The 19,047-nt window shown below is 37.2% G+C and overlaps 1 protein-coding gene across 2 annotated transcripts in view; it reads right to left on the bottom strand.

The window, feature by feature from the left end:
• LOC127424920 (ephrin type-A receptor 7-like) overlaps positions 1–19,047 on the bottom strand; it is a 190,429-nt gene that overhangs the window by 24,300 nt on the left and 147,082 nt on the right. For both annotated transcript variants that reach the window (XM_051670471.1, XM_051670469.1), the window contains exons 6-8: positions 5,820–5,947; positions 5,208–5,484; positions 2,474–2,582 (exon numbers count right to left, since the gene is read on the bottom strand). In XM_051670471.1, coding sequence (XP_051526431.1) covers positions 2,474–2,582; positions 5,208–5,484; positions 5,820–5,947 — 514 coding nt within the window. The remainder of the gene's footprint in view (positions 1–2,473; positions 2,583–5,207; positions 5,485–5,819; positions 5,948–19,047) is intronic.

The raw sequence follows: 19,047 nt of genomic DNA, 5'->3' as shown, positions 1-19,047 counted from the left end.
ACAGAATTTGTGGGTGCATATGAAAGTGTGTGTTTGTGTGATTGACAGTGGTTAAGCCAGCACTGCATTGTGTGTGGTTGAGAATGAATGAGAGCCATTTCACACTGGCTCAATATAATCGATTCTCATCAGATTGATTAATGGAGAGCTATAGGAGCATGGACCTTCTGTCTGCCACTCCCTCTCTTGACAACGCAAACGCTTTGTGTACGCCACACCTGTGTGTGCGCATGGCATGCCTCATATCAACTGCATGTTTTATAATTGATGGGTTGCGAAAGATGACTAGTCGTCGTCTTAATATTAGTTTTAGATTTGTGCATAATTAATTTTTTTATATTTCTAGTGACAGTGCGTGTGCAGTGCCTTAACTGTTAAGACAGTTTGCGTGATAAAACCCCTTCAAAGTTAATTTTTTAAATTAATCTCCTTAAAAGCACCGTAACTACAGCCATATATATATGCATACAAATGTATTTGGTCAGTACGTTGTATCTCGCACTGTTTTTTCCCGTCTTACGTCATGTGTATTGCATTTTTAAGATGGCGTATCGAGCTAAAAGTACTGTAGTTCAACTTTTAAAAAAACATCAAGATCCCTGCATTCTGTTCCATTCTATTCTTAATACAAGAACGCTTCCTATTTGAATACTCCTGAAACAATTTCTCCATTTGGGATCAGATGAACCCGAAACCAGCCTAATTATTCAGGGCTTCCTTGATTAGTTGACTAGTCATTCAGGAAACCCACCAACTAGTGGATTTTTAAAACATGTAGTTTTGGTTTATATACCTTTTTATTAGATTGATATTATTAGGAAGACAAAGAGGGAGATTGGCAACAAGACATGTCAGAGGCCAGGCTCGAACCTACGTCACCCGCATGAGCACCATAGCTATGGACTGGACAACTTTACAAAAACCTACTGTATACATGCCTGCATGTATTCATGTGCACATTTCATATTTGGACAGATAACAATAAGGGAGCAGAAAGGATGTCTTTCTTCATCTTATTCTCCTTCATTCCCTGCTGGGAGAGGCATCCTTTACAAACACATGCGTGCCATATGTACATATCTAACAATCATGCAGAAATTGGATCGAGTTATTGCGCTGCCCATCAAACGAGCTAACAACGACATTTGTTTGAGGAATGAGGCTTCAAGCAAACCTGAGGGATGAGAGATGAGTTTGTGTGTATACATGTATGTGCGTATGAACGATGGACTTGACTAAATCTGTTTTTATATATTTTGATGGATGATTTCGCAGACCAAGAAAGTAGAAAAAGGCTTTCACTAACGTGACTGTCATGCTGCAGTTATATGGAGGCACCGCAGGAACATGGCTGTCATAGCTGGGAAACAGACGAACAAATTCACTAAGCAGTAGTGCCACTTTTGTGCAGTATTTCAGTGCTAAAACCTAAGATTTTCAAAAGAATCACAACATGAAATATGATTTCTGTAAGACATCAAACACAAACGTGTTCAACTATTGATGATAATATGTACATCATCACAAAAGGGAGGATCTGAGCTTTCTAATGACACACAGATTGAGCTTCTAGTCTACTCAGAGGCAGACATATTCAATTAAAAAATGGGGGTGGTGTATGAACAGAAAATTAGACTGAATGTCTATGGACGAGCACATCTGTGAAATGTGTTTGAGCACCACTTACATTTCAGATCTGCATTTTATGATGGAAGTTGATAGAGGAAAAAAAAAATTCTAGTATTTGCTGCCACATATTGGAATAAAATAAGACTTTTTGGAGGGAGATGGAGAACAGAACCAGAATTACATACTTACAAATTTATGAAAAAAAAGAAGAAAAAAAAAGAAAAAAAAGAAAATAGATTTAAAAAAGAAATTCTATTCATCATAAGATTGTAAACATATACAATATTATTTATGATTAATTGGGGTTCTGGAAAAATTAGACCAATTTTTGGCAGTTAGTCCACAGTATGTTTAAATTGTGAGCTTTTTTGTTTGCAGTTATCTGATTTGAATAACTCCTTTCATGAATCAGGCACTAAAAGAACACATCAGTGGCTGCAATTCATTCTTAGTGAATTCTCCCAAGAACATGCAACTGTAGGGAAGTAGGGAAAAAAATTGGACATGGGACATCACAGAACTTTTTTGGTTTTTACGTGTGCTGTAACCGATTGTAAAGCACCAAGTTTGAACGTGCAGTAGTATGAACGAGATGTGAGAACTATGGCAGAGGTGAACACAGAAAGCTATCATATGGCTTCACAAGACTTGGAATATAGGGCAAAGTCATATGGACTAGTTTTATAGTGGGTTGTTTTTGTACTTTTTGGAGCTTGACAGCCACTGGACACTATCTACTTTCATTGGAAAAGAGCAGTAGGAACATTCTGCAAAATATCTCATTGTGAATTTGATGTTTGAAGTTTGTTGGTCTTTGTAAAGGGTGACAAAACATTAGATTTACCTTCTCCAGATTAGCAGTCCAACTCCGAGAGTCAGTAACATGATGAGTGCAGCTACGGAGATCACCACGATGATCACAACAGGACTCTGCTCACTAGAGGCCAGAGCCACTGCACAACAATCACAAAGACAAACACAAGACCCAGTTAGTATTCATGATGCCACCAGCCATTATCACATCTCTAAAAGCACTGGAGCTTGACAACAAGATTGATCTTTACCAAGTCTTTCTTTTCATTAATATTTTTATAGGATTCTGATGGGAAATACATTTTTCTGAATAAATAATAATAATAATAATAAAAGTCACTTTCCTTCAAATGTTCCATTTGGAACATTCTTAAGTATTTTGACACAAGGGCACAGTTATTTTTTGCTATTAAACAAAACATTTTGTTTTAAAGGGAATGGTGATGTTATAAATGCACACTAACAGCTTTAATTGATATATTTTTCATCCATCATTGAATGAACATTTTGAAAATATAATGAGTGGTCCAATAATGGCCACCAGATTGGATGTCTTAAGAAATATAATTTGTACTCTGAAATCCACTTAGATTCAACAAAATGCATCTACTTGCTGGGGCACTATGACCCCAAGAAAGACAAACAAAGGGTTTTTCAGGGCTGAGAAGTGGAAAATTCGTAATCACCCGTTATGAGCACAGCAGAGCATTTCACATTGGAGAGGGAGACAAACAAACTCAAAGCAGAAAATAAAATCTGAAGCTGTACAAATACTTGGCCTGTTACACAGAACAGGCAGCACATCACACATGCAGTTACTTTCAACACGTTCATCCAATATGAATGAATTCACTTAAATTAAAGATGGCAGCAAGCATTTGCACTTTAGAGTCATTGTTTCATGGTAAAAGTAAAAATGTTGTGTTTACTAACAAAAAACTAACAACTGATCGAAATCGGCTGAGATTCGTCTTAAATCCGTGATTGGCGATTGGCCGATTGTGCCTAGATTTAGGGCTGATCTTTTTTTGCAGCATGCAGGGAATCACACATACACTTCTACTCTAATGAATGAGCGCTTGCTCAGGTATTGAAGCATGACAGAATGACCTCTGGAGTTGTTGGCAATTCTAAGCATTTGTGAATTTAAACTTTCAGACATGCTGTAATTCAGATGAATATGCAGGTTTGTTTTTAAAAAAGTGTAAGAAATACATGTGTATGAATATTAAGCTGCCCATTTTCTAGAGTCGTTACAGTAGTAATTCTGACTCGTTGCACAGTGAGCAGGAAAAGGATAAAGAGGCTGCTAATGGGTATAAAAACAAATTAAACAACAAATAAACATGCAAATACATAATACGTGACGTGAGTCGTGACAATCAGACATTGTGCTGAGCTATAGAGACTGTTTGAGCGATCATGAGTGCTTTTAGCTTTACTCTCTATAACATGCGCGCTCTCAGTGTCAATCAAACATGCGTGAAGGTGCTCTCAATATCATTTCAGTCACTCATCTCAGCGCTATTTTGTGAGGATCCCAATTTAAATCAGATTAATATTAGTCACAACACCACTAATTACAGATGTAACTGTTTAACCTTCAATAACGACACCGCATCTTCACAAATTTGCTTAATTAGTTATTTGTGTTACAACAAGATGCCAAAGACCGTAAACAAATTATAGATATTTAATGATTTCTCACTGGAGCAGTTTTAAAGCTTGTAATGGATATATTTTTCTTATTTTTGAAATTATCTCTTCTGTGTGTGATGCTCTCATGGTTTTTACTGGTTGCCAGTATGTCACAATGACCTTTTGATATTGACAACAGAACTATTAATAACTGTTTTCAATACAAATAAATGTTAGCAATTCACAATTCATGTAATTTTAATGCAAATATTTTTTGGTAACACTTAATAAAAAGGTTTCATTTCTTTAACATTAGTTAATGCATTAGGTATCATGAACAATATATTTTTACAGCATTTATTAATCAATGTTAGTTAATAATAATGTTAGTTCATGTTAGTTCATAGTGCATTAATGTTACTAATACAACTTTTGATTTTAAAAAAAATGTATTAGTATATGTTGTATCTAACATTAAGTTCATTAGTTCATGTTAACTACAGTAATGTTGTTAAATAATATTAACAAATTGAACCTTTTTGTAAAGTGTTACTGTAATTTTACTGTGTGGGGCATAAACATAACTGCAGCATATAACTTTATAAAGTGTGGCAAAGGGCACTTTAAGAAAAAAAAATCAGTATCGGCTAAACTTAGTGTTTAAAAAAAAAAAAAGAAGAAAAAAAAAAAAAAGTCGGAGATCGTATCGGCCTCAAATTTCCTGATCGGTGCACCACTAGTGCTTAATATGCAGTTATTGCCTCTAATTTCACATAGCTACAGATATTTTTTCATTTCGGCCTGTAAAAGAGCAAATAAACATCTTTTTGATGAACTCTTTCATTCTTTCTTGTCTGTTGCTTAAAGAAGAAAAAACATCGGCATTCGGAATCAGCCCATTTGCTTGTAAAAAAAAACAAAACAATCGGCAATCGGAATCGGCCATGAAAAATCATGATCGTGCATCCCTAAAAAAAAAGGGTACAGGTCAAAACACTTTTGCGAGGGGACTGTTCATACTGGCCCAGAAATAATCACACAATTGAGTTATTTCAGTTTTGGAGACAACTTTTTCCACAAACTACAGCAAAGTATTCACGCACACAGAAACACATGAACAAACTCACACTCGCCCAGAGTCTGCAGCTCCAGCGGTGTGCTGTACGCCCCGTAGTCGAGCGGTGAAGGCGATACAGCTACCACAGGGTTTGAGGAGGAAGAGGTAGATGGGGAAAGTGGGGATGAGGAGGAGGAAGAGGAAGAAAGAGATGAGGACAAGGAAGAAAGGGCTGGGCTTGAGCAGGTACGAATGAGAAAGATGTAGGTGGTGCCCGGTTTCAGGTTGTTGATGCTTATTTTGGTGGCGGCAGTCTTCACTGTGGAATAGCTCTGGTCTATCTGGTCCTAAAGGAACACAGAAATATATCCATAAAATAATGAGTGTGTTTACATTTACAACTAAACACTTATAAATGTTCAAAAATCAGCTCATTAAAAAAAAAATTGGCCATATAAACACTCATTGTTCATAAAAACGGCACTGTTAAAAGAGATGTTTTCTTCAGTACTTGTGGGAGTTTGTATAGACTTTAATGTAGCTACATGTTTTAAAACAGCTACTGCAACTGACTGAATGATCAATGAACAAAATCGCTTGTGGAAACGCTGTTTCTGCAGTTGTACACATATCCAGGTTAACAGAGCTTTTATGCTTTAGTGGAGAGGAGATATAAATGTACCTTTTCATAGTATTTGATCTCGTATTCAGTGCGGCTGCTGTTGGGATACACGACGGGTTCCCTCCAAACCAGAGTCACCCGCCGCTGCTCAACCTTCTCTGCTCGCAGCTCACTGACTTGAGAAGGTGCTAGAGAGAGAGAGAGAGAGAGAGAGAGAGAATATAATTAAATAATTAAGTAATTGAGTAAATAATTAAAATGTGACTGAGTGATGAAGTTCTTCTGTCAGCTGCATGTGTGTGTGGGTAGATTGACAGATGATAACTGTCTGAACAGGTTAATAAAGATTTGATAAAGATGTTCTCTTGCTCTGACTGAGGTCAGATCCATCCACAATGCTGCTTAAAGTTGAAGATGCTCTGACTTCCAACTAACCTAAATTCTGAAGACACAGTATTCAACATATGTGAGCAAACACTCTCTGTGAGTGAGTAGGTTTACTTTCCTACAGTGGCCCCAAAAAGTATTTGGACACTTAACTACACATACACAAATTTATGAATGCCCTTTCATTAGATAAAAAAAATCTAACCAAGTAGCATATTATTGTGGTATATGAGGAAAACATTTTCAAGCAAAACATTCCACAAAAAAGAAGTTTGTTAGGTTTCAAAAAAAGCATATGCATCATTTGTTTGCAGATGCCACTTAATTTTATTATATACTGTATACTGTGTATATCTACAGCTCTGGAAAAAATTAAGAGACCACTGCAAAATGATCAGTTTCTCTGGATTTACTATTTATAGGTATGTTTATTCTATACAGTTCTTATAATATATATATATATATATATATATATATATATATATATATATATATATATATATATATATATATATATATATATATGTGTGTGTGTGTGTGTGTGTGTGTGTGTGTGTGTGTGTATATATTTATTTATTTTATTTTTTTATTAATTGCAATAACATTAGGACATTTTTAAAATGTGCCTTAAGTGTCAAATTTTTGGAGGAGTAAAATCTGAAGAAAACCCTGTCTTCACACTCTCATAATAAAATGATTAGGGTTAGTCTGCAGTATGTAGCTTTATATAAAACCAATATTTGTATGTGTTTATTTAGCATTTATATAGCATTTAGATAGCTAATTAAACGTGTGTGCATGCGCGCTGTATAAAAAGCAGATGAACAGAAATTGACTCCTTTTCTAACCTGGGAGGCTGGTTTCCTGTTGTTTTTGCAAAATACATACTGTCTGAATTTGACAGAGTAAGACAGATTTTGTGTGTGTGTGTGTGTGTGTGTGTAGTCTCTCCTCTTCTGCTGTACTGATTAAGAGATAATTAACGACAGCAGAACAGTTGAGAGCTGCCACTCAAAATCCCCCACTGAAGACTGACAGCTCAATCACTACGAAAAACAAGCAACGGAAGAATAAGACGTAAACTTTCACTCTGTCATAAATCAACCAAGAACAAAAATTAAACAACCCTCATTTTTCCTGTAATGCTTTCTTCAAATAGCACATGCAAAAAAAAACAAAAAAAAACTGCCTTATTTTTCTATAACGGCAGGGACTAGCGATGTCCGCTTCTTGAACAAATCGTTCTTTTGAGCCGATTCTCAGCAAGTAACCGTTCGAGCTGGATCACAACAACAAACTGAATCGAACTTTAGTTCCGGGTTGATGACGCAAGACGCACAGCTGAAGTATATGTACTGGCTATGCAGCACATCGAACTGTCTGACTCAAAAAGAACCGAAAGAGCCAGTTCACCAACTGTCGAAGTTTGCCGACGATTACCAAGGTGTCTGATGAGTGAGCTGCGTGTACCGAGGACACAAACGAGCAAGGAGCGAACTGTAAGTTCCTTTAATGGCAACCAAAACGTACTAGAAATATTTTTATGACTAGTTTTATTAAATAAAATTTAAGACACATAGAACATATCTGCGTTTGTGCACAGTGTCTGTATTGGGTGCTTTATGTGCAAAACTTTAATGTTGGAAACTTATCCAAGATGTAATCAATATCATTCACATATTCGACATGCAGGATCACAGAATGAAACACTGATGACAATAAACACCATTATTATTATAACTTAATTGAATAAAAGGTAATAATCAGCAATGTACGTTCACATATGGCTTTATTTAAATGTTTGAACGTGAAAACCATGACTCTTATGTTAGTTACGTGCTAGCGACATGACGTAACAGCTGAATCTGTTTTTGAACTGGTTCATAGAAACGAACTGTCTGAAAGAACCAGTTCATGGAAATGAATCAGACTTCCCAACACTAGTAGGGACTATCCATTTACTTTTTGTTTTTATACTGAGCTAATTGTATTTTTATATACAATTTTATCCCCAAATTAGTTATGTACACAAACACACCTTTTCAGTCATGGTTTCACGTATACGGTGGTATGTAACGAAGCTGTAACTTGCGATGCTGATCAAAGCCTGCACCTGTCCTTTTCATCTATCTGAAGCTTGTAATACAAAAGGAATAGGGCTAATAATAGTAATAATATTTTGTATATATTTAGTGCTGTCCTCAATACTCAAGGTTGCTTTACAGAGTAGTCAAAAGCACAGCAAAGAGAGAGAAAAAAATCTATTGTTATTGTCATTCAGGCTGTTCTCATGGCCAATCAACAAGCAGTGACTCCATATCTGATGTACAGACATCCCATGAGGCATTGGCATGAGCCAAAACTAAAATATCTCAGGAAAAATTATTTGATCTTAACCAAAGTGACAGCTACACTGCTCATTATAGATCATGGACAACTGTATTGTGACAAGATGAGCAAGAGGGTTGTCTATAGTGACAGCTATATGACTAAACTGTGAATAGACAGCATAATCCTGCCAGATGTGTGACCTCTATTTAATTCTATTTTAGAAGAGGCAGACAGGAGGAATGGAAAAATTCCACATTCAGTATGTAAGCACCACAGAGCTCAATGTGTCAGAGCACTTGCACTAACCATAGGCCAAAACAGAGACTATAAGGACAAAATATACTCCAGCAGTTTTATTATTGTTAATGAAACCTAAAAAGAAAATTAAGTGAAAATGCTTTCATTAGCTGTAATACAAAAAATGAACATGGCTGGAAAATACTGAAACTAAAATATTTTTTCATATCTCCAAAACTAAAATAACATTTCGACCTCTAATTTCCTTTTTTTTTTTTTTTGGTTTAGTTTTTTGATACACAATACTTTAAAAAATTGAAGCCTTTATAACCTGCCTTCATTAAACATGACGATGCCACTAGACTGTCTTAACACCAGACGGCCATGAGAAATGTAACAGTGTTAAACATATTTAATTAATATCAGTTACCGCATTAACTTTGGCAGCCAATCAATATTTAAATAAAAACAAACTATAATGAAACTAGAAAATAAGGCCACATCCACACTAATACGTTTTATTTAAAAATGCATTGATTTTAATATTTATGCCTCTCATCCACATGGAATGGTGTTTTTCTCTACTAAAAATGCTCACTAGTACCACATACTTTGGAAGACAATGACGTTAAGAAACTGAAAATGGAACTTTCAAATGAAAATAGAGTTGACATGTGGACATGGCCAAAAATTAACAGTCATAGAATAAAAATTAAACTAAACTGGAATAATAATAAAAAAAGAAAAACAAAAAAGAAATAAAAATAAAATAGAAAACTAACTAAAAAGTATAAAACTATAATAACCATGGTACGAGGAGGAGAAGGGTCAATCGTAAAATAAATGGGAGATATTGCAACTCAATATAGTGGCTGAAGGAAAGAAAGTACCACCTTAAAATGAAAAGAGCCAATCGCCTACCCTGTCTCTGAATGTATACTTCCCTCCTACTGCAAAACGCAGCGTATTAATAGAATAGGAAGTCCAAATACTCTGTAAAAATGATTTGTTTTGAAAACATACATAAGTTCTGTTAAAAACGCAAATTCAGAAATAAATGGATTCATGACCTCAAGAGGGACATTTGAAGCACAGCACAACAGTTTGAGTTAGACTGAGTATAGCTTCTCTGGCTCTCTCTCTACTTCAGGCTGTTGTTTCTTTCACTCGGTTTAATGAATTATGTAGAGAGACCTCCAAACTGCTACTCTGCCTCCCACTCCGACTCGGGGAATAAATGCACCTGCAAACATAGTTAACACAGCCCCGCACAACATACACGCACACAGAGATACACTTGCAACCGATCGCTGGCAGTCTGACCCCATCCGAGTGGGAGGAAATGAGAAAGTAGATGAATTGTTTGAGTGTAGCTCCATCACTGCAGGCGCCAAACTAAAGGTTACAATGAGTTATTGAACTGACCTATGGAGGGCAGGTTAGGGTGTTATCATACACGTTAACCTCTCTCTCACACACAAACACGTGTATACTTGTGTACACAAACAGGAAAACATGCACATCACTAGGGGTGCACAATTTGGTCAAAATATCATATTGTGATTTTTTTTTTTTTAAATATTGTAATTATGGTTTGCAATATTTTGGACATTTAACATCATATGTTGTTGCTGCTTAGATATTAATCTTAAAGACCAAAAGCATAACATAACTTTGAATCAGCTGTTTTCGTGTCCAACAGGGTGTGTGAACACTACAATCTAGCCTTTTGTCTCCAAACGGTTTTGCCCAAACTCTACTGCTAATAGAAAAGTGTACTTTTCAAGGGTGTTGACACTTAAGTGCTCTTTCAAAGAACCAATTTAGACCTCTCATAGTTGACTCAAAGTGAGCTGAGTGAAAATGCATTCACATTGTACCTGGACATAAAAGTTGATATTTTTTGTCAACTTTAGTTGTGATAAGGTCTCAATCCACTTTTTGTTCTTTTTTGAAGCCCAGTAAACTTAAATATTATATTATTTTTATATAATACTGGATTGTTTACTACTAACATTATTATTAAAATCATTACAATGGCAATTTGATTTCTGTCGTAATTTCTTAACTTTCACCTCTCAAGCCTTTGTTTTGGTGGAAAGAGGAAAAGTTTCTGTATGACATTTTCAAAGCACATTATAAGCTAAATAAAATGTGGATTTAAAGCTGACCAAACTCAAAGCACCTCTAGAGGTGAAGTTTGAGTCTAGCATTACTGTGAGTCGCTCTGAGACAGCCAAAACACTATATTGCACACTATATACACTGATGAGCCAAAACATTATGACCACTCACAGGTGAAGCAAATAACGTTGATCATCTCCTAACAAGGCTAACACAGGGTGTTGGGTGCCCAAGGCTCATCGATGCATGAGGGCAACGAAGGCTATCCCATCTGGTCTGAACCAACAGAAGGTCTACTCTGGCACAAGTGACAGAAAATGTTAATGATGGTTACGGGAGGAATGTGTTACAATACACAGTGCATCGCACCCTGCTGCATATGGGGCTGCGTAGCCACAGACCAGTCAGAGTGGCCATGATGACCCCAGTCCACCATCGAAAGCACCTACAATGGGCATGTGAATGTTGGAACTAGCCTTGGAGAAGTGGAAAAAGGTCGCCTGGTCCTATGAGTCCCGTTTTCTTTTCCATCACGAGGACGGCCGTGTACGTGTGCGCCGTTTACCTGGGGAAGTGGTGGCACCAGGTTGTACTGTGGAAAGACAACAAGCTGGTGGATGGAGTGTGTTGCTCTGGGCAATGTTCTGCTGGAAAACCTTGGGTCCAGCCATTCATGTGGATGCCAATTTGACACGAACCACCTACCTCAACATTGTTGCAGACCAGGTACACCCTTCATGGCAATGGTATTCCCTGATGGCGATAGCCTCTTTCAGCAGGATAATGCGCCCTGCCACACTGCACACATTATACTGGAATGGTTTGAGGAACATGATGAAGTGTTCAAGGTGTTGCCCTGGCCTCCAAATTCCCCAGATCTCAATCTGATTGAGCATCTGTGGGATAAGCTGGACCAACAAAACCGATCCACAGTGGCTCCACCTTGCAACTTACAGGACTTGAAGGATCTGCAGCTAATGTCTTGGTGCCAGACACCACAGAACAACTTCAGAAGTCTTGTAGAATCCATGCCTTGGTGGGTCGGCGCTGTTTTGGTGGCACAGCATATTAGGCAGTTGGTCATAATGTTTTGACTCATCTGTGTATATTGCAATACTAAAAATGACAGAACAGAGCACTATATATTAAAATCAAAGACTTTTGCAGTTTAATAATCACGCTATACAATATCACGATTTTGATTCTAATGCAATTAATTCTGCATCTCTTTTCATCACACCTTCAAACAGTGATCAGTGTTACTGGTCACTAGAGTAAAGAAGCACTGGGTATCTTTGTTGCGCAGTGGGCAATGGGCATGCTCTATAGACAGAGCCAGCATGCCTCCTGTGTCCTTTGCAGTGGCAGAGTGGTGGATTCTTTCAGCAGGGTGTTTTGGAAACTCCTTTTGGAAAGGAGCGGCGTGCTATCAGAGCATGCAGGCAGGCAAGCGTCACTCCCTCAGGACGTCTTTCTGTGAATAAGTGTGTAAGACTCTCACTCTGTCTCATCCTCAGTCATCTCATTATAGTCTGGAGAACTGCTTTGATTGGCTCTGCAGTTTTTTGGCTCACGCTACTGCACTGACTACATTCAGCTACTCATGGTACTTTTGTTAAATGGATATTTCGCCTAAAAATGAAAATTCTGTCATTATTTATTGAAAGGGAGATGTTAGCCAGAATATTAGCTTCAGTCACCATTCACTTTCATTGTATGGAAAAAAAGATGCAATGAAAGTGAATGATGACTAAGGCTCTGGTTAACAACTACTTGCCTGTTGGCAAAAGAGAAATAAATACATTGAAAAAAGAGAAGGGTGGCATGGATTTTTCTGTGGTGTATACTATATTCTTGCAGGGTGAAATGTGATCTTGCCTTCAGCAATGGCAGTGGGAAGAGCAACCAAATATTCATGTACACACAAACATACAATATACACACACACACCACAGTGCAATATTACTGCAGTCTCCCTGAGCATATGAGATGCCTTCAGGTTTGTTTTAACCTTGCAGTGTATTTTACGCTATTTACACACACAACATTCATTTTAATTTGCTATATTATATTGCAGGGCTCAGTGAGAATGAGGGATAGCATTCTTCATCAACACGGTCTGCTAGCTAAAGTAGATACTTTGAATTCAATTCCCCAGACATGGTTAAGGAGGCTAATGCTTTTTCTGCCCTGTATTTGATTAAATTCCTACATTTTGCGTCACCGTACAAAGCTTCTTTCTTTTATAACAGAAAGATTTATATGGTAACACAAATTTTATAAAGTTAGCTTAATGTTAAAATCAAATAAATCATCCATCAAGTGCCTTTTCTTCATTGATTCAGTAGTTTTCAATGCTAAAACAGAAAATCAGAGGGTGCAGTGAACAAACTCACACTACGGCAGTTTTCCAGCCTTGTCGCTGGTGCCTGCAAAGTACGTACTTTTGAGAGTCTAGTTCTAAATTTATGTCTTGATACCACACACCCCGTAGGTTCGCTAAATTCATTAATTTAAAATTATTACTTACTATTGCTTACAATTAGTGCCGTCAGTCGATTAAAATGTTTAATCACAATTAACTGCATATATTTCGTAGTTAATCATAATTATTCACAGATTATGAAAGTGTGAAAATGCATTTAATTCCTTTCTCCACTTTGAAATCCACATGAAAAGCGCTTGCAGAAAAAAAAATGTCTTATTCTGCATTTTGGTGACAAGACTTGCCGTGCTTCTGTGGTAAAATGCGCCTTACTTGGGCTGAAATATACTTGATTTCTGTCAAAAGTTCCATCTTGGTAACAAAAAGTGTTAAGAGCTCCTTTTTTACATCTGAAAAAGTTAAAAGAGAATGCACAAAATGTGATGCGGTTAAGAACACTGGAACGGTGTTTTCCTCCAATGAAAACTGAGACTTTCGAAAACATTCTCCAGTAAACTCTGTTTCTTAATGTCATTGTTCTCCATAGCATTTGGAACTAGAGAGCGTTTTCCAAAGTCTCTGTTTTCGTTGGAGAAAAACCCTATTTCAGTGTGGATGAGAGGCGTAAACATAGCAAAATCAAAGCATTTTCAACTGAAAACGTATTAGTGTGGATGTGGCCTATTTCTAATCTCGCTTACTATTTAGGAAGAACAGTATGCAAATTGAGAGGCAGAATAAAAGCCTGTAGATTTGGGTTTAGTACTGGGATCACTGCCTGGCACGAAACTCACTGCTGTAATCGATGTATCAGCACCCTGATGGAGGAACGCTATTTGGCAGGACGTCTTTTCCACCAAAACTAAATCGAAACTATTATCTGCCTTGAAACGTGGGGGGAAAAAAAGCTGCATATGTGCACAACAAAACCCACACATACACATGCATTTATAGTCCGATACAAAAAATAAATAAATAAAAATGATTTGAAATAAACATACAAATGATTGGACACATTACCCAGGACGCTTCACCAGCTGGGCAGGCTGATAGAGTTGCTATTATCATTCATATTATCATTTATATTATCTCAGGGAGAGAGGGAAAGATAGAAAAGGAGGGGGGAGAGAGGGAGGATATGGACGAGGGGATTTCTGTCCACCTACTGGGAGGATGAGATAGAGAAGCAGGGATTGATGCCTGCAAGACATATACATTCCCATCTAAAGAATGATATTACAACACCCTACGTACACCTGGGATGGGAGGATGAAAGAAAGCAGAAAGGGACAAGGAAACAGAGGACGAAAAAAAAGGAAGAGAGAGAAAAAGTAAATGCCTCTATATACTTCAAGCGAAATCGAAGAACAAACAAGTGTGACAATTTCGAACAAATTCTGTCCAAAAATAGGGTGTTAAGTTTGTTTCAGTGGTTCGAAACAGCTTGCTAGAGTGAACTCTCAGGAAAACTTTGTACTGGCTGCTGAACACCTTCATACTGCCATTGGTTCATGTCATTCGTGGGTGTGACCCGGTGCTCCACCTACTTTGAGTTACCAAGCTGGTGCAAACTTACCTACATCTGTACGATCATTTGCATAGAGGCAAGACCGTGTTGTGTGATTTTTTTTTAATTAGTCAATAAAAGGAACCAAATTTACTCAAATTCTCTTGAGAGCCCATTCACACTGTTGCTTGATATGCTGCTTTACTCATGTGCCATTTGCCACCGAAACCCATTCACACATTCACATTAGAGATATGCAACTAATCATCATTCTTTTGTCTGTATTCTGCTCATTTACACCTGTCTGGCACCCAGTTATACACCTATCTTTGCAGTAGTATCAAAGCCATCAAAAAATATAATAACAGATGGAAAGCAGTGCATATTATAGCCACATATAGCATGTTAGTACCATGAATGCAGAATGTAAACATTACAAATTACACATTATATACTGCATATACTACTTTAAATCATCACTGAGTGGTTAAAACTGCATCTTTTACTGATCTTGTCTGAATACTACTCATCGAATGAGACATGAAGTAATTGATAATACATTTTAATGTCATTTTAGTTGATGTTTTACATGTAGTCTTGTGTTCCCATAGTTAAATGCTCCTCTAAAAGCCTCCCCCAGCAACGTGGCCGGTGTCTGAATGTTTTGCAAACAGTAAACCATTGCTCGAATGTTTCAAACATCTTTTTTTTTTTTTTTTTTTAGCTCTAAGCGAAGAACGAAGAGGACCTTCACTGTGAGTATACCTGAGCCTTAAGCACAGAGAAAATGAAAAAGAGAATGGTGAGGAGAGAGAGATAAATAAAAGAAAACTTAAGAGTATTGAAAAGGAAAGAGAGATGGGGCAAAGAACGAATGCATGAAAAGCAAACAGAGAGTGAGGGTGGGAAAAGGCAAATGAGGGAATTGGATTTGCCAATGGCATTTCCCATAGAATTCCATACTTTATCACTAAAGAAATCCAATTTCCTCAGCTCAGATTTATGACCTCCCTTAAAGAAGTGTAATTTCTGTTTGGCTAGTGGCACAAAATGGAATTTCAAAACTAATTTCCAAAAAACTCCTATTGCCCGGGCTTGAGGGGGGCCCAGACTTAAGGAGGAGGGGTTCACAGAACCTTTCCATATTCCATACTGCAGAGCGTATCTAAACACGTTCAGCGGGAGACGCGGATATAAACACTGAGACACCGCGGATACCGTCCTGGTAGCACATGTTGATGGGACAAATGTAATGTTCCCTCTGCCTGCGCGCTACTCTAGATACAGTACTCATGCTCAAAAACCGCAAAACAACATTTTATGTGCTGTACACAAAAACAAGAGCAGCAGAAAATGAGTCGATCAAGTGAGTACTGTATCTAGATGCTTGACTTAGAGAATGAGCTTAAAGATGGTGAGCTTTGATTCAGAAACACTGAATACAGCATGTTTCTTAGAAAACATGCGATGCGTTCCCAATAGGCTATTCATACTGAATTAGTGGTTGACAGCTAAGGTGTTTTCAGTCGTCTATTCTTAAACCAGTAAAATAGACATTAATAAAAACATTTATTAAAATGGTTATACTTATTAGTGTTTATTACAAAGTAAGGAATAAGAAAATTAATATTCTTTGGTGTGTTAATTATATAAATTATCTTAACATTAATATTCATAGTAATAAAAAGTATGTCATTATATCAAAATGTGTTATGGATATGGGATTGTTTATTTTGCACTCCTATGTTTTAGTTGCTGTTCTTGTAAAACACTAAACAAATAAGACAAAGAAGTTTCAAGGATATTTAAATTTGATCAATGCTAAAGGTTAGTCTCAGTCTCAGACAGCATGAACCCACAGACCACAGCAAGCATGATGCATATTGCAGCAAAAATGGCAAAAGCTGGCAGAAAATCCATTCTGGCTGGCTGCTATAGGCAACTCTTATGAGACAGGGGTGCACAGGTTTTTATCAGTTTATCAGATAAGTTACCAGGCTGCTACAATGAGCACCTCAGAGAAAAAAATTAAAATAAAAAATTGTTCCTTTTGTTTTGTGCCATTGAAACTTTTAATAAAATTAGAGCACTGCTTGAAGCAAATTATATGATTAATTGATTATTTGAATAAGTTACCACATTGTTGCATGTCATACTACACTTAATAATAAAAAAATGAAAAATAAAAAAATAAATAAAAACAATAATAATATATATATATATATAAATTCCACCATCTGGGGGGCCTCCAACATAAATTTGGGGCCTAGGGCCTCTTAATGCCTAGAACCGGTCCTGGTTGGGTGACAGGAATATGAGGAGCTTCAATTCCTAAATACAAAGCTCCAACAGCGCTGTAAGCTTCAGACAGAGCGTAACACAGCCTGACAGCACAGACAGGAAACACACTAAGCTGCTGGCAGAGTTCATGTGAAGTGCAGCAACTTACACTACATTTAGAAGAAAAATTAGCTCTTGGTTTAAGAAAACAAACAAACAAACAAGAAACAAACCCCACTTCTTCAGCAGTGAGTGCAAAAGAAAAGAACCAAAGACAGGACGTTCTGGTTGAAAGCAAACAGACAGCTGTCAGTCATAACAGTAGGCCATCTCTGTCATCCATCAAGAGAGTGCTTGAGCAGTGGCAGTGGAGACTCGATTCTCTATAGCTACAGATACATGCAACCACACCAGAGAATATATCTTTTTTTTCTGATTAACGCTTTTATTGATTCAGACTAGAGCCCGACCGATATGGGATTTTTGAGACCGATACCGATTTTAGAGAGGGAAAATTCACAGATTACCGATATAGCAAATTTTTGAGCTGGAATGAAAACAGACCTTTTCTACGTGGATTGTGCACCGATATGACTATGCAAAGGTACTCAGAAGGCTGCTTTCTTATACAAATATTTCTATCAAAGAATATTTGACATTATTATTATACATTGTCAACAAATTCTAGAAATGAACACTGAGAAAATAAAGAATAAATCAAAATACAATAAATAGCTAAATAAACATCAGTACTGTTTAGTATCAGTCAATTGCTGACCACTGAAATAAAGAATAAGTAAAATAAATTAAATAAAATAAAAATCAGTACTGTATGTTTAGTATCAGTCAATTGCCGACCATTAAAATAAAGAATAAAAAAAAAATACAATAAATTGCTAAATAAACATCTGTACTGTATGTTTAGTATAAGTCAACTGCTGACCATTAAAATAAAGAATAAATAAAAATAAAATAAATAGCTAAAAAAACATCAGTACTGTTTAGTTTGTCTATTGCTGAACATTAAAATAAAGAATAAATAAAAATAAAATTAATAGCTAAATAAACATCAGTACTGTTTAGTATCAGTCAAATGCTGACTATATTAATACTGCAAAGTCAAGACAAACAGATAAGCAGCGGTGTTACACCGTATTCTGCTATACAAGTTCAAGGGAAACCAAATATGCCAAATAGCTGCTCCATTTTCCATTAAACAACTCCAAGTTTCCCTGCCTTCTATATGACATTTCTTCAAATGCCGCCACCCTGCCCATCTCTATTCACCACTCCCGAAATGAGGGCGCTCCAGCCGACCTCCATCCCCTAAGGATGACCTGCCTGCTGATCATAACACTGGCTAGGACCCAATTTTTTATACATTTATCCCTTATATTAATGACCGCCCCATCGCCCAAAATACAGAGTCTAGGGCAAAATGAAATTTGAGTGTCCAATACGTCACACATAAAACTGAACCCTCAAGCAAAAATCTTGGAGCTTAACACACTACCAAAAAACATGGGTTGTGTCCCCATCTTCCGACTGGCATTGCCAGCAGGTGGGTGTGTCTTTAAGACCAAGCCCACACAATCTAGAGGGGGTCCAATAGAATCGATGCAAAATCTTAAATTGCATAAGGCGCTCCCTTGCATCTCTAGATGTAGACTCTAGGCAAGGCATAGACCCAATAGGGTCGGAGACGAACAATAAAACATAATCTGCGTAAAGCAAAAGCCTACACTCCACACCTCCCACCACCACCCCTGGAAAATCATCCTTTCTTATCGTGACTGCTAATGGTTCCAGGGCAAGACAGAACAACAATGGGGAAAGAGGGCAACCCCGCCGGGTGCCCCCATCCAGAGCAAAACAATCTGAAATTAATCAATTTGTCCACGCCGCCACCACTGGGTGTCCACAAAGCAACCCAATCCATCCAATAAAAGCATTCTCGAACCCGTACATTTCCAAAATCCCAAAAAGATAATCCCATT

Source organism: Myxocyprinus asiaticus, chromosome 34 (genome assembly GCF_019703515.2).
Source record: "Myxocyprinus asiaticus isolate MX2 ecotype Aquarium Trade chromosome 34, UBuf_Myxa_2, whole genome shotgun sequence".
NCBI lineage: Eukaryota > Metazoa > Chordata > Actinopteri > Cypriniformes > Catostomidae > Myxocyprinus > Myxocyprinus asiaticus.
This window is presented reverse-complemented; position numbering and strand designations above follow the sequence as displayed.